The sequence below is a fragment of the Lepisma saccharinum genome, chromosome 7, assembly GCF_977018435.1.
Source record: "Lepisma saccharinum chromosome 7, izLepSacc3.1, whole genome shotgun sequence".
In the NCBI taxonomy this organism is placed as follows: Eukaryota; Metazoa; Arthropoda; class Insecta; order Zygentoma; family Lepismatidae; genus Lepisma; species Lepisma saccharinum.
This window is the reverse complement of record NC_139235.1, coordinates 68,575,156-68,591,111: the sequence shown is the minus strand read 5'-3', so window position 1 is coordinate 68,591,111 and position 15,956 is coordinate 68,575,156. Positions and strand designations below refer to the sequence as shown.

The 15,956-nt window shown below is 40.5% G+C and overlaps 1 protein-coding gene across 2 annotated transcripts in view; it reads left to right on the top strand.

Annotated features, from left to right (window-relative positions):
- Exo70 (exocyst complex component 7) overlaps nucleotides 1-15,956 on the top strand; it is a 79,015-nt gene that overhangs the window by 22,150 nt on the left and 40,909 nt on the right. For both annotated transcript variants that reach the window (XM_083125395.1, XM_083125394.1), the window contains 2 exons: nucleotides 58-158; nucleotides 7,710-7,894. In XM_083125395.1, coding sequence (XP_082981521.1) covers nucleotides 58-158; nucleotides 7,710-7,894 — 286 coding nt within the window. The remainder of the gene's footprint in view (nucleotides 1-57; nucleotides 159-7,709; nucleotides 7,895-15,956) is intronic.

The following is a 15,956-nucleotide window of genomic DNA, read 5'->3' as shown; positions in this document are numbered from 1 at the left end:
TCTTTCTTCATTTTTTAAAACTGCTATTAATGTGTTTTTTTTTCTTTTGTGTTGCAGGTTTGAAAAGAAAGCAAATAAAATGTTCTTGAAAGCATCCCAGACCATAGAACAATCAACTGGCTTAACTATTGGACCAAGGCGTTCTGGAATGCATTTAGGTACTTCTTAAAAGTTACTTCACAATTTGTGATTCTTATCTCCATTATATGTTCAATATTGTTACTTTTTTGGTATATCGTGTCATTCTACAGAATGATGGGATCAGAACCAGTCACTTTCACAATTAATCAATGGGTGATGTAACTTATTCATCCTTGATGATGAGAGCATTCAGTCATTAACATGACGAGTTAACGCTTGGCAGTGCGAAAGGCACAACTAAAACTAAACCCCTAACTAGGAAAACTAACAACTAGAAAAGACAATGGTCACTCATTGGGTTTTATGAACCTTTGAACCTGAATCATGGCTGGGTTAGGATAATTACCTGTCTATCTGAAGAATGAAGATAATTTCGAAGAATAAAAATAAACTAAGTCCCTGTAGGCTTCGTTGCAGGTTGACCAGCGTCTCGCCTCACTCTTCCTCAACTCCTATTCTCTAAGCTCTTCTCTCTCCTCAATCCAAATTAAAAGACAGTCCCTTCTCAGTCTGTCTCACCTCTATATCACCCAGCCCATGGAGACCTTCCTCCATGCCGAATTGTGATTTTTACTGCCACTATGCAAACTGCTGACTCCATAGGCTGATGGAACTTTCTATATCCTGAATACCTCAGGAGTAGGGTGTATCGAAAAAACTTTTTTTCGAAATGTTAAGGTGGCTAGTGCGGAAAAGTGGCCATTTGTGACCAAAAACACGTCTGTTTTTTTCCAGATTTTTTGGAGGTCGTTTAGGTGACGCGCATCGACCTTGAAGTTTTGATAGTGATTTGGTTATGCAACACGCACAACAATTTCACAAAAATGTCATTATTTGGCCATTTCATCTATTTTTTTTCTGCATTATGGTCATTTATTGTTTTGTTTATGGCAAATATGTTACATTCGTGCCTTAGGGGTGGTTTCCTATGCTGTTTACGTATGCTTAGGTCAAAAATTGTCAATTTGAGGCTAAAAATTCCAATTTTTCTATTGATGGTTTCCAATTGGTTTCGACTTTGTGTTTTATTGGAAAGTTTTCCGATATAAAAGACTAAATAAAATATTTTGGCTTTCTAATTGCTAACAGTTCCTCAATTACTGTCCAGCGCTTCGCTTATTTTCATAGCTTATTATTATGCTTTGAAAATAACCCAGAGCTCACCACAAGGAGGTGGTTGGACTGCGAGCTCCACCCATGTTGGCAAACGAAATTTTACTAAGGGGCAGGCCAATATTTTCATCTAGTTTTCTCCTTGAACTTTACAGTCTTTTTTTTGTTCGAAATGTTGGCATATGTTCTCTAGATTCCAATTTTGCTTTGATGTAGCCATCACGTGCGCTGGTGCCGAAAACGGAAGAAGCAGCCTCTGTGATAATTTTCACAAGTCGCTCCACTCCTTGTGTGTGGCAGGGGAAGTCTTGAATTTCCGCTATTTTTTTGTTTTAATGTAGTCATCTACTTCTTCATTTGTAATATTATTGGTCAACGGAGCCTCATGGAGGGAGCATGAAGCCCAATCAACCATGTCATAGTATTGGCCTGCATTAAAATTGATGGTTGGTAAAACAAAAGTGCGAATTCTTTTACCTTTTTCCAATCCTCTTGCTTTCTTAATTCTTTGCCAACCAAGACTTCTTATTTCTTGGTTTTGGTCGGTTATTAAAGCCAGCAGGAGATTTTAAGGATGGGCGAAGAATGCGTTTTGTTGAATGACCCTATCAATCAGATCTCGCAAGTGGTGTGGGAGAAATCGGGACAAGTGGATCAAATTCCAGAGGTGTCGGGCTCCGTCAGTTATCGATGGTTCCTTCTTGATCCCAAACCACACCGGTGCGTACACCTTCATTATGTAGTATGTGTGGTTTGGGATCAAGAATGAACCATCGATAACTGACGGAGCCCGACACCTCTGGAATTTGATCCACTTGTCCCAATTTCTCCCACACCACTTGCGAGATCTGATTGATAGGGTCATTCAACAAAACGCATTCTTCGCCCATCCTTAAAATCTCCTGCTGGCTTTAATAACCGACCAAAACCAAGAAATAAGAAGTCTTGGTTGGCAAAGAATTAAGAAAGCAAGAGGATTGGAAAAAGGTAAAAGAATTCGCACTTTTGTTTTACCAACCATCAATTTTAATGCAGGCCAATACTATGACATGGTTGATTGGGCTTCATGCTCCCTCCACGAGCCTTCGTTGACCAATAATATTACAAATGAAGAAGTAGATGACTACATTAAAAACAAAAAAATAGTGGAAATTCAAGACTTCCCCTGCCACACACAAGGAGTGGAGCGACTTGTGAAAATTATCACAGAGGCTGCTTCTTCCGTTTTCGGCACCAGCGCACGTGATGGCTCCATCAAAGCGAAATTGGAATCTAGAGAACATATGCCAACATTTCGAACAAAAAAAGACTGTAAAGTTCAAGGAGAAAACTAGATGAAAATATTGGCCTGCCCCTTAGTAAAATTACGTTTGCCAACATGGGTGGAGCTCGCAGTCCAACCACCTCCTTGTGGTGAGCTCTGGGTTATTTTCAAAGCATAATAGTAAGCTATGAAAATAAGCGAAGCGCTGGACAGTAATTGAGGAACTGTTAGCAATTAGAAAGCCAAAATATTTTATTTAGTCTTTTATATCGGAAAACTTTCCAATAAAACACAAAGTCGAAACCAATTGGAAACCATCAATAGAAAAATTGGAATTTTTAGCCTCAAATTGACAATTTTTGACCTAAGCATACGTAAACAGCATAGGAAACCACCCCTAAGGCACGAATGTAACATATTTGCCATAAACAAAACAATAAATGACCATAATGCAGAAAAAAAATACATGAAATGGCCAAATAATGACATTTTTGTGAAATTGTTGTGCGTGTTGCATAACCAAATCACTATCAAAACTTCAAGGTCGATGCACGTCACCTAAACGACCTCCAAAAAATCTGGAAAAAAACAGACGTGTTTTTGGTCACAAATGGCCACTTTTCCGCACTAGCCACCTTAACATTTCGAAAAAAAGTTTTTTTCGATACACCCTACTCAGGAGGTTTGCATAGCACAACACTGTGCATTATTTACATACCTCAGAGGTTGAGACAACTGAGATAAGCAAGTGAATGCCCTGGTCAACATGAAGCATCAGAGAGGCTTTAAATAAAATATAATCTTATGGATTGCTACGTTCTACCGCTGCGGAAAGAAATATCCATTTTGAAAATTTAAAATTCAAATCTCAAAGATTGACATGACTCAGGTTCGCCAGTTTGATATATTTTCTTAAAACAGACAAACAAAAAATATAAAAACAACAGGATAAAAATGAATTGAATAACAACATATAGCTTTGTCTTTGTTTCCTTACCCAAAAAAATATTCTATAACCCGAAACCTTACAATCCATAATAATGAGTACGCATTTCAATATGATGTGAAAAAAAAAAACATGTATCATTACAAAAAAGTTCATATCATTATGTCATATAACTTTCGACGTAACAAAATTTGCGTACGTAAGGCTTTCATGTAGTATTGCTCATTCCTAGTGAGTCGTGAGCGATCGCCGTTCGTCTTCTGTCTTATCGCCAGAGTGTTTCCAAAGCACAGTGTCAGCCGGTATATACTAAATGCAAATGGCCGATGTGTGTTCACAAGGAAACTAATAGTTCAGCAATGTTTCTATAGTATTGAGCCCGAGTTGGACCTTTAAAATAAATATCGTGAACAAAAAATAAGTTCACGATAGCGTGGATTCTCAAATGTGTAAGTAATATCGTAAATAAGACTATGTATCGTGTATGAAAAATAGACATAATATGTTGCACTGAGCCTATGATAATCGTAACCAGTTTTCGCTGTAAAATTAAAGTAAGTCCTCTGTAGGCTTCGTTGCAGGTTGACCAGCGCCTCACCTCACTCTTCCTCAACTCCTATTCTCTAAGCTCTTCTCTCTCCTCAATCCAAATTAAAAGTCAGTCCCTTCTCAGTCTGTCTCACCTCTATATTCCCCAGACCATGGAGACCTTCCTCCATGCCGAATCGTGATTTTTACTGCCACTATGCAAACCGTTGACTCCATAGGCTGATGGAACTTCCTATATCCTGAATACCTCAGGAGGTTTGCATAGCACAACACTGCATTATTTACATACCTCAGAGGTTGAGACAACTGAGATAAACAAGTGAATGCCCTGGTCAACATGAAGCATCAGAGAGGCTTTAAATAAAATATAATCTTATGGATTGATACGATATAATTACTAGCGGTGAGTATTGGTTGATTTTCTTTTACCGATACCATCCAATACCAAAGATTTTCAGTGGCTAGAAAAGTGGGCAAGGGCAACAGCTCATCTCAACATTTGTCCTTTTTTAAAAGTTTGTTCACCCACACGTCATGCTAATGACGGGTCAGGTAGTTCCGGAGTTCTTGCTAAAGGGGGATGAAGGTGGCTGTGAAATTAGCTTTGTTTTATCTATATTCAAGCGGGAAGTGGATACAGCAATTTCTTCTTGTCCTCTTCCCTTCTGTGTCAGTCTTTTGTGTGACTGCCGGTATCGGCCAATTAGGATTATTTATTTCCCCCGAGATTTGATTGGAAACATACGGCTTTGAATGACAGTATTAAGGAAGATTTAGTTTTTGTTTCAAGTCCACTTTAAACACAGATAGGCTAATCGTGACTGGACCTACATTTTAAAGTGGGACCCAAACCACTGTGTGCCTCCACTGAGTATCAAACCCGGAATCTATTGATCACAAGGGGGACAGTGTTACAACTAAACCATCGGGGAGGCCCCTCTGAAGATTTATGTACAGCACTCACCACTTACAATAATGCACATAAAATATTTATCAGGACGTACCATCATTCTTTTTGTTATTCAATAAAAATTCAACTTTTTACTTCTTTGACATTAATTTCCTTGCCAGGACAGTTGGTTTTACACAAATTTTAGTGGTCTTAACTACACGTAAACTAGATGATGAATATTTGCTGTTTTAACTCTGATTTTAAAGCGTCTTTTTACTATTTATGTAATAACAATATTTTTTAGTCAAGAAACAAAGAACAAAATAGGTATTAATGTTGTATTTCCTCAGTTTCTTAGTCTGTGGTTACGTACAACATAATTAATTTACGTATTATTACAAATTGACCTATAATTATATTAATGTATTAAATAACTTTTATTGTTATATTTCTGAGACACTTGGCTTGGACTGACTCCCCAAATATATTTCTAAATATGTACCTAGTGATGTGACGAGTTGATATGACTTGGTAACTAGCCTTCGTTATTTTATACTGGAATTATACAAGTATCGGAATCGGTCAGGGTATCGGTATCGGCTCAGCTCTAATAATTACATACTTCACTGTTGGCAAGGTAACACTGTGTAGGGCATGATAATGAGCACAGTTGTAGACTAAATGAATTTGAAAAGAGCACACTTTGAAGTGTTTTCATTACATTTGAAATGAGTGTCTTTAGTAACTCCCAAAATATCAAGACTATGATACATCTCAAGCTCCAACATGTCCTTGTTAATCTTCTCAACTGATAATATATAATAATAAAAACACTGAGGGTGCTATATATTCACCAATCTCATAGGAGGTGAAAGCTACTTCCCCTCCTATTCAGTCCCCATTCCCCTTTCAGCTCCTATCAGATTGGTGTTGTTCACCAGTGCTGGCCTTGCAACTGATGTGGGTTTTTATCGATTTCAAGAGTTCCCGTTTTTAAGTGATTTCAATCGAAATAGGTGGTTTGTCTTTATGGGATTTTTTAATATGTAGAGTTTTTTATTTAGGAATGTGTCAGAGATTGTGCTAAGTGTTTTCAACCCTACCCTCAACCTAATCCTCTTTTAATACTTTTTAAAGTGGCACTATGTTCAGTGCTTAGGAAAATATTTCCGAACCTGATGAAGGGGGCAGTAGGACCCTGAAACGTTTTTCCAAGAAAGCTGCATACTCACTCACCTAAGTAGTTTTAAACTTAACTTAATACAATTTAACGTTGTTTATTTCATTTAAAAGTGAGTAATATGCACCAATTTACAATATGTTACCTTTTTAGTTGAGTTACTTGTTAAAAGTATAATATTATTATTATTACAATGATAAGTTTTGTTATTGGACATCAAGAAAGTTACGTAAAATTTTCTGCAAAAAATGCAGGCTCAACCAGGACTCAAACATGGGTCTCTGGCATACCGTGCCATTGCTCTATCACTGAGCTACCAAGCCGACCAGGTGAAAAATCAGGCGAGGCTAAGCCGGCTGTGACTGTTTTTAAATTGTAAAATATATAATCACTTCTTGTGTAAAAGAAAAAGAAAGAAATGTCATAGCATACTGTTTTGTTGCGTAGCAACCAGTTGTAAGAAACAAGTGAAAGGAGATAACAAGGACGTTTTGTTGCATATAGTTCGAATCATAGTAATTGGTGCATAATTAATGTATTTATTCAGTGCAAATAATAAGTATACTCGTCAGAGAACAGTGTTGTGATTTTGAACTATATACATTATTGTTATTTCATAATTTGCTGTGAAGTAGAACAGTGATTTACTGAGTATAATGTAAAATGCTCAAGCATCTACGACACTAGCACGGCTTGGTTGCTCATTGGTAGATAAATGGCATGGTATGCCATAGACCTGGGTTGGAGTCCTGGTCGAGCCTGCACCATTGCTGAAAATTCTATGTAGTACATCTCCTGTGTGCACCTAATTTAAAGAAATCAAAAAATGTTCTATGGATAATTCTCAAACTGGTTACTTTATCTGTTTACTTTATGTTATGATATTGGGATAAACACACAGACTTTATTTAGTAGAAATTTAAACTAATCTACCTCGCCTATTTATCTTTTTGTATGATAAATTTCAACTCAATCTGGGCATTGATTGATTAACTTAGCCAGATGTTGATCACACCTGATATTGACCTCTGATATGACCAATGTCGTCCGAACACGTTGTAATTTTTTTAATTTTTACATTTTTATGAATATGTCATAATTAACCCCATAAATTGTCTGTAATGCATAAAATGGACAAAGAATTATCATTCTTTTGTCAATGTAATAAATACCTATAGAGATACACAACGAAAACTTTTGCAAGCAGCTCCACAGCTGTCTTTTATCCATGTTTGTTTTTTCTTCATACAAAAACTTTCTTACACCTTAGTAACTTTTACCCATACTGAACATTCATGTGTAGCATGATTTTCTGTTACTGTCAGTCGGCTCTCGATTCTACAACCCTGGATATAACAACCCTATCGAAGTAATGACCTTTTTCCCGGGAACCTTTAAAAATTTGGAAAGAAGTTGAAAAAGTGAAGGAAATCGGCCGAAAAATACGTTGTATTCAGTGTATTTTCATGTCTATTGCTTTTTGTACAAAAGTAACGTATATTCAAAGTCTTGGTTTGCGTGACTATTTGGACACCCTACCGAAGCTGTTAATTTATCTAGCTTTGCTCTCTCTTTTCAATCATGTGGCATTTTCATTGAGAATTTTTCCTGTTTTTTTTTTTAGAAAACAGGGAGGACGTTGTGGAAGAGCAGGAAATGGAGAACTACCTGGTGTGTGTGATGGCACTGCATCGGCTGATGCAGAGTGAGAGGTCTCTCATGGTTGGCATAATTCCACTGCAGCACCAGCATCAAGTGTTTGAGATTGTGATTAGGGAAGCCATGGAAATGGTGGTGCAGGATGGAGAGGTACAGAAAGTCATTTTCTCTTTATCAGGACAGTGTTTCTAAAAAAAGCACCTGGGGTGTAAGGGGTGAAAGTAGTGCAGGTGGCCCGGTTCTGCGCCCGAAAGTGGGGCTCGGTGGGACTCGCCAAACCTCAAAAACTCACTTTCTCTCCACGTTCCGCGCCTTATTTATTGCGCTGACGATGTTTCACAGCGTAGAAAACAGCACCAAAACATCAAAAACTCATTTTGATTATTTGGAGCTCACCAAAACCTCAAAAACTTATTTTTATTAATTGAGGTTTACCAAACCTCAAAAATTTTTATTTTCTCTCTATGTTCAACGCCTTATTTATTGCGCTGACACAACGTGATGAGTAAATAATGCAGTTTTTTTATTCTTGAAGGATGAATGCACCTTATCGTAATTTTCCAAGCCCCGGTCAAATGTTTGTATATCGTGACCTTTGTAAACCTCTCTCTCGGGAACGATGTGCCACACACACGCGCGTGCACGCCTATATTGTGACGCAAACAAACAAACAAATAATATTTTTTTTAAGATTCCTGGCCCCTAACCCCACTTCCGGTCGCTATTTTGGATTTCCGAACATAGGTTCTATTCATATTTTTTCTCACATATAGGCGTACGTGATGAATCCGCAAACAGATTTTTACTAAGTCTTACTGTTTCCAAGATAACCCCACTTCCGGTCGCCATTTTGGATTTCCGATCATACCTTCTATTCATATTTTTTCTCACGTATAGGTGTACCTGATGAATCACCAAACAGATTTTTCCTAAGTCTTACCGTTTCCAAGATAACCCCACTTCCGGTCGCCATTTTGGATTTCCGAACATAGGTTCTATTCATATTTTACTTACATATAGGCGTATGTGACGAATCCGCAAACAGATTTTTTCTAAGTCTTACCGTTTCAAAGATAACCCCACTTCCGGTCGCCATTTTGGATTTCCGAGCATAGGTTCTATTCATATTTTACTTACATATAGGCGTACATGACGAATCCGCAAACAGATTTTTCCTAAGTCTCACTATTTCCAAGATAACTAGTAGTCCAATAAGCCCGGTTCTGCAACCGAAAATGGAGCTCGGTGGAGCTCGCAGTGTTGCCAACTCCTCACTCGAAAAAAATCACCAAGGTTTTTCTTGGTCTAACCTAACCTAAAGCAAGGAGCTGGCAACCTTGCTTGAGGCTCTTGTAAGGCATGAGCTCCATTTTCTGGCAGTGTTGCCAGCTCCTCACTCGAAAAAATCACCAAGGTTTTTCTTGGTCTAACCTAGCCTAAAGCAAGGAGCTGGCAATCTTGCTTGAGGCTCGCCTTAATGGATTTCTCTCGTAAGGCATAAGCTCTATTTTCTGGTAGTGTTGCCAATATTTTACTCGAAAAAATCACCAAGGTTTTTTTTTTTTTGGTCTAACCTGGCATAAAGCAAGGAGCTGGCAACCTTGCTTGAGGCTTGCGTTACAGTGCATAAAGCAAAGTTGCCAACCTACTGGTACTTTTGCCATAATCTTTTACAAAAAAGAGGGAGGAGAGAGAGAGGGAAGAGTTAAACAGCCGACAGCCTACCTACAGCTTTTTTTTTGTCTAACCTAGCCTAAAGCAAGGAGCTGGCAACCTTGCTTTAGGCTTGCCTTACAGTGCATAAAGCAATTTTTGCCAACCTACATATACTAAACAAGGAGAGCCGGCAACAAATATGTACTGCCGTAAAAGAGAGAGAGATATGGGTGGATGGTAATATAGTATGTGCGTGCGTGTGTGCGTATAATATGTAGCATTATTAACTAGAGTGTGTTGGCAATTTACTTACAACTAAAAAAAAAATAGAGATGCCAACTTTGCTGTAAGATGAAAAGAGAGAGAGAGAGATTTATGGCTGGCAACAGTGGTGGGCGATGTTCTCTTATTGTAAATTTTTTCCAAGTCCCAAAAAAAAAAAAAAAAAAAAAAAGAGAGAGGCCAATGTTTGTATATCGTGACCTTTGTAAACCTTTCTCGGGGGAACGATGTGCCACACACGCGCGCGCGTATGTATTGTGACGCAAACAAACAAACAAAATAATAATAATTGTTGTTTTTTAGGATTCCTGGCCCCCATAACCCCGCCAGGAGTGCGTGGTGCCCAGCCAAGAAGTAAAGGTTTTCTAACGGCTGCGGTTATAGATTACCGCACCTCTATAGAGTTTCACGTGTTTTTTTTTCCCCCCAAACTTCCATGAAACCCTACAGAGGACCTCCGTAATGCATGCAACGTGTACTAACGACTCTAGTGTTATTTGATGTTGTGATATTTTTGGATATAGAGTTTTATTGTGAGATATAGATAAAAATAATTATGTTTATTATAATATTTTCTTGATGAAGATGGAGAATATGTACGTGTTACAAATAAAGTTGCATGCTTTTTTCTAGTGTGTGTATGTGTTTTTGATGTTTCGACAGCATCTGAAACGATAAAAAAAGAAATTTTATTGTTAATTTTCACGTGTAAAAAACAACAAATTTTTTTGTGCAAATTTTCTGATTGTCTCGTGCTATAGTGCAAAAAAGATATTGTAACTGATAACTAATGAAATTGACATTTGTAACTGATCTGAACTAGTGAAATTCGTATTGTGCTATTGTAACTGATTGTGCTAGTGCAGAAAATTTCTTATTTGTGCAAGAAAAGATGTTAAAAAACTTGTTAAAACTGCTCTGTGACCCTCTCGTTCTTCACGTCGTAGGCGAAGGACTTCTCTGCAATCAGGATGACACTGCATAGGGTATCCTCGGGCAAGGCGTCGTGGAACTCGCAGACGACCTTGATGTTGGTTCGATCGTTGACCACAACCTTCTTTCTCTTAGATGTGTTGATGACGGTCATGGGTCTCCGTGCTTTGAACTCGCTGGGCGTGTAGTACATGTCCACGCTTCCCTCGGTCACGCGTTTGTAAGCCGAGAACGCTTCGTAAAGTTTGAGGTAATCGTTTTTGGTCACGTCGAGGTTGTAATTCTCGCGTGGGAACACTTCGTTGCGTCCATTCTTCAGATAAACGTTCTTGATCTTGCAGTCGTCGAACTTGCTGGAATCTTTTTCCTGATTCTTGTCCCTCCCGGTCTGAAAAAGCACTACGACGAAATCTGGCATGTCGAACTGTATGTTGTTGAATTGAGTCGTCACGTCGAATTCCATGTGACTTCCCGACGCCATCTTCTGCACGCACTGGTAACCGTGAAAGTGAATCGGCACCTGCGGACTTTTCAAGATCTCCGCTTTGTACTTGAGGGCGTAGTTCGTTTCGTATTCCACCACCGGCATTCTCAATTCCATGCTCCGGATGACGCATTTCGCCGCTTCGGGTAAAGTGTTGGCTATCGGCGTGGTGCCGTCCGGACCCAAAGTAGCGTATCGCATCAGTGCGTCGTTGTCGTTGGCCGCTCTTCGAAACGTAACGCGCAGTCCTCCCTTCCACATGATCTCCTTGTAGTCCGAGAAGAAACCAGGCAGCAGACGCATGGGAAAGAGCACCGTGTGACTTTTCGTCGATATTTTGGTCCCGGCTTCGAATCCCCCGGCCTGGTAGTACGCTGCGTCCGTTTTGGATAATTTCAACGTTCCCACTGCCGTCGACGTGATGCCTGGATAATCTATTCTGTCGATGACGGTGTTGTGTTTCCTCACCTCCACCTGCGAAAACAGGTGAGGCACGAAGTTGTCAACGAGTATCAAGTTTGCTGCTGCAGGAAACGCGTCTCCGCTTTCCTTCTTCACCACGTCGAATTGAAGGTAGAGGTCCGCTCTGTGAGGATGAACGAACCCGTCGCCTACGTCCATGTCGTATTCGATCTCCCTGTTCGCCTCGTTGAGATTGGCGAACGTGCGACGGTTGGGAGGGAAAGATTGCAATTCGTAACTTTCGATTTGCTCCATTTTACATGTATGGTTATTTATTATATGTTGATCTCCACGATGGCCGTCGTAGTGGCACCTGCGAAATCCACCACGTCTCCTTTCTCGTTCGTCACCACCAACTCTATGTCGTCTATGCGGTTGCGGCATACTGGAAAATAGATCGGCGAAGAGGGCATGTAGATGATCGGTTCCATGAACTCGGAACTTGGTTTGAAAGTGGCTATGATTCCCGTCTGCTTGTGACTTCCCAGCAATCCGTCCGAAGATTTCGTGATCATGCCTTCGGCCACGTTACAGTGTACGTTCAGAGTCTCTATGGCCAAAAATTTAGGAATGTTGGTTGCTACGTGCTTGATGCCAGCTTCGAGTTTGGTGTCGGTGTCGTTCTCGAAACCTAAAAGTTCTCCCATGGTGCCCAGGTCCACGGTCTCCGTAGCGGATAGGATTTCCACTCTGTGCGTGACCGAATTTTGAGAAAGGTATGTGCCTTTGGGTAACTGAGCTTGCAAAGTGGAAAGATTGTATTGTCCTGGCGTGACGACGATGTGTTCGCTTCCGACGCTAATTTTGTTGTTGTGCTGCGTAACATTAGGTATGAGGTACATGCTGTAGAATGCACGCAGAGCCACGGATTTAGGATAGACGATGTCGTCGTGCAGCGTGAGTTTCAAGATCGAAGATTCGCTCGTGAGATGGAACACGCCCATCCTAGTGATGCTGTTTGAGGTTCCACAATGCTTTCTGGAAATCCTCGATCGTAGGGTTATTTATTTTAGAGAGAAACGCGAGCACGGAGAGGCAGAGATGACCGCAGTTCACGTCTCCGAAATTTTGAATGCGCTCGTCGTTGTAGTATATGGAGGTTTTGTTCGTTTTCAGATAATGAATTAAATTTGTAGGTGGAACACCTCCGAAAGAATCGAAAACGAATGCTTTATCATTGTCGTTTTTGTGGTAACATATCCAATGCGTGCCTGGATTTTCTTGACCGTCCAAGTTGACTACTCCGCATTCTCTTCTTTTAACGCTTGAAGGTAGCGAGTCGGACATGAAAACTCCTCTGAAGTGTTTGATTTGTAACGGTCCGATCAGAGATTCAATGTCTCGGTTGGTGAGTGCTTCTGTTTCTTTTTTTTAAACTTCTTCATCACGCCCTTTCCTCCTTTCTTCTCCATGGCCAGGTTGTGACGTTTCTGTTCTTCCAATTCCGCTTTGTTCTTCTTCGAGTCGATGACGGTTTTCGCGATGGCGGCACTTCCGCCGGCCAAACTTCCAACGGCCCCCAATGCTGCCAGGATGGCCGGGATGCTGAATATGAAACCTCCGATCTTTTGCTGTTTCCGCGAACGCTGCAATCTTTTCAATTGAGGTGTGCTGAGCAGCAATTTCATTCCATGTCCTTTCGACAAGCAAGAACGTTTCTTCTCGCGTTGTTTCTTGGTGAGTAACCCATCGAGAGCACCTAGATTTTTTAGATTGGAGTATGGTATCTGGTACACGACACCCTTGGGCTTCATGTTGATGCTCTATGTGTTATTTTCACGGTATGTTATTTATATATATATTCTGAGATTTTTTCTTGTGTAGTTTTTTACGGTATGTTATTTATATATTTTCAAGGCCTCGCAGTCGTTACACAAATTCTATTACGTGCTTCGTTTTCTTGCCAAGAAGTTCCTTTGTCCCCTTGTACACAATTCGAGTTTTGTTCTCGATTAAAATAGATAGCTTCTCGTCAGATAACATGTTAGCGTATCGATCTGGTAAAAATAGACTGTATTGTGCGTTGAGCAACAGGCGTACTTTGGGACCATACTGGGTAGAAACGATTGAACCGGAAGTTATCGTGTAAGGTTTGTCGACTTCCAATTCCTGAATTTTTACATACTCAACTGACAAATTTAGCATTTGTTTTAATGCTTGGAGATCACTTATTTTTTCAGTCGTCATATCAAAAAAAATTTCAAAGTGTTAGAGAGAAATTTAATTGTTTTTTCACGATGTGTGTTATTTATATATACCGAAGATTATTTATTTATATATCAAGTTTTTTTTGACACGTATATATATTATTATTTTTTTAACAGAGGAAGAAAGTCCGTGCTTCGGAAAACGCGATGATGTGCGTAATGATATCTTTCGTCTCCTGCATAGACTTGTACCAATCTACTGTGTACCATCTTCTTCCCTGCCTTGCCTCCTCCAGTTCGTCCAACCTCTCGTTCAATTTTTCCCCTGCAGCCGAAAGCAGAATGTTGAGATCACCGCACCTCAGGCCGCTGATCTCCCGAAGATGGTACTTGAGAACCATTTCACAAGGGATGTGAAATTCCGGTGTTGTTCTTGCTATGATCACAAGTTTATTAACATCTCCGTTAACTACCTTTTTGAATATTTTAGATAGTAGTTCGTGCGGCAAATCAGTTATGCGAGACATGTTGTTATTATTATTATTTTTTACTCTATGTTATTTATATACCCCAGCCCAATTTTTGTTTCGTGTTCATGGCGATGGTAGTGCCTAGTGCGGCGACCCGTTCACTCAGCGATGCGTCTCTGCTCACGAACCTTTCGAAAGCTGCGTGCTCTAACTTTCTGTCTGCTTCGTGACGTGCGTCCAGATCCGTCTGCGTGGTGTTGTAGGCGATGTCGTGATCTTTGCATGCCGCGTCCAACGGATTTACACCCTTGTCTCCTCTCTCCAATCTTTTCTCGAGTTTGGTACCCAGTCCGCAGTACTGGTAGCCAGGTAGATGCATCTCGAAAGGTAACTTGTTGATGATGTCGTTCACGAGTCCCTTTCCTTCGGCCACGTTCCAAAATTTCGGAGGCAGCGTGTTGATGATTTTGATCAGGTAACCTATGCCCTTGTCGTCGTTCACGATGAAGTTGGAAAGTTTCGTGCTGATCATGTCCACGATGCCAACCTTCTCGTTGTAGAAATTACGATTGCCTGCATTCTCTTCGCCGGCTATCACCAACAATCGGTCCACGAGTTTCCTAACGTCGTCCACCCAAACGAATTCTTTGGGTAACGTGTTGTAGCATTTGACGCCGCTGCCTGTTTTGACCTGGTTCCAAATCGGTTTGATGAGATTCCTGTACTTCTCGCCGCTGCTCGATTTCACCCTATTCTGCGAGGCGTCGTTGTTCTGGTACAAGGCATCCGTCATGATCAGAATTTCCTTGTAACTTTGGTAATCTTCGTCGGTGTAATCTTTCGGCTGCTTTTTGGCAACGAGTTCCCACAGTCCCACCGTACCCGGATACCTGGTCCAACTATCCTTCTCGCCTAAATTAACTTTAATGTCGTTGCCTTCGAAGGTCACCTTCGATTTCCCAATCTTCCACACCACACCGCCGCCTTCGCTGGTTTCCATGCTGGGATACAATCCGAACACTTCATCCTTGTCGAATTTCCCCGTGCTCAGGTAGTCTCGTGCCAAAGGTCCCAACTCGATTTTATCCGAAGACGACGTGCTGCCTATGGCTCGACGTCGTGCCGGTGCATCCTTCAGTTCGAATGGCGTCGAAGGAATGCTCGAAATGGGCGTGGGTACGGCATAACTTTTAGCTGCGAGCGGTACGAGTTCATTAATCAAATTTTTATTTTGTTCCGTGACACTTTTAATTTCTTTACCTAGACCGCTGATGGCATCGATCACAGGTTGATCCTGGCGTTTCTTCTCTTCGTAGAATCCGCGATTCTCGGATTTCCAACCTTTGAAGCGTTTCGCGAGGTAATCGCGAAGCTTGAGATTTTCGTCTTCGATTTTTCGTTTCGTCATGACGTTATTTATATACGTCGTTTCTCACAACGTTGCAACGTTTAGAAAGTCGTTGATTTTGTTTCTGTATTTTCCGTCGTTGGGTTTCCTCGTCATGTCGATCGTCGCGAATCCGAAATCGTCACCGTTCCAGCAAGTAGAGCAGCAGCGTTCCGAAAATTGATTGTAGTTCATGTCTCCGCCTACGTAGTCATCGTACGCGTGCTTGAGGTTGGTGTGATCTTGACGAAACAAACATATGAAATTAGCGTTGTCTCGTACTAACTGTTTTGGAATTTTGGAAAACGTTTGAGCTAGGTAAAAACAATCCATTCCTTTGTGACGACCTTGCGTGAAAAAGTTGCGAATTTCATTTTGATTTTCCAGGATG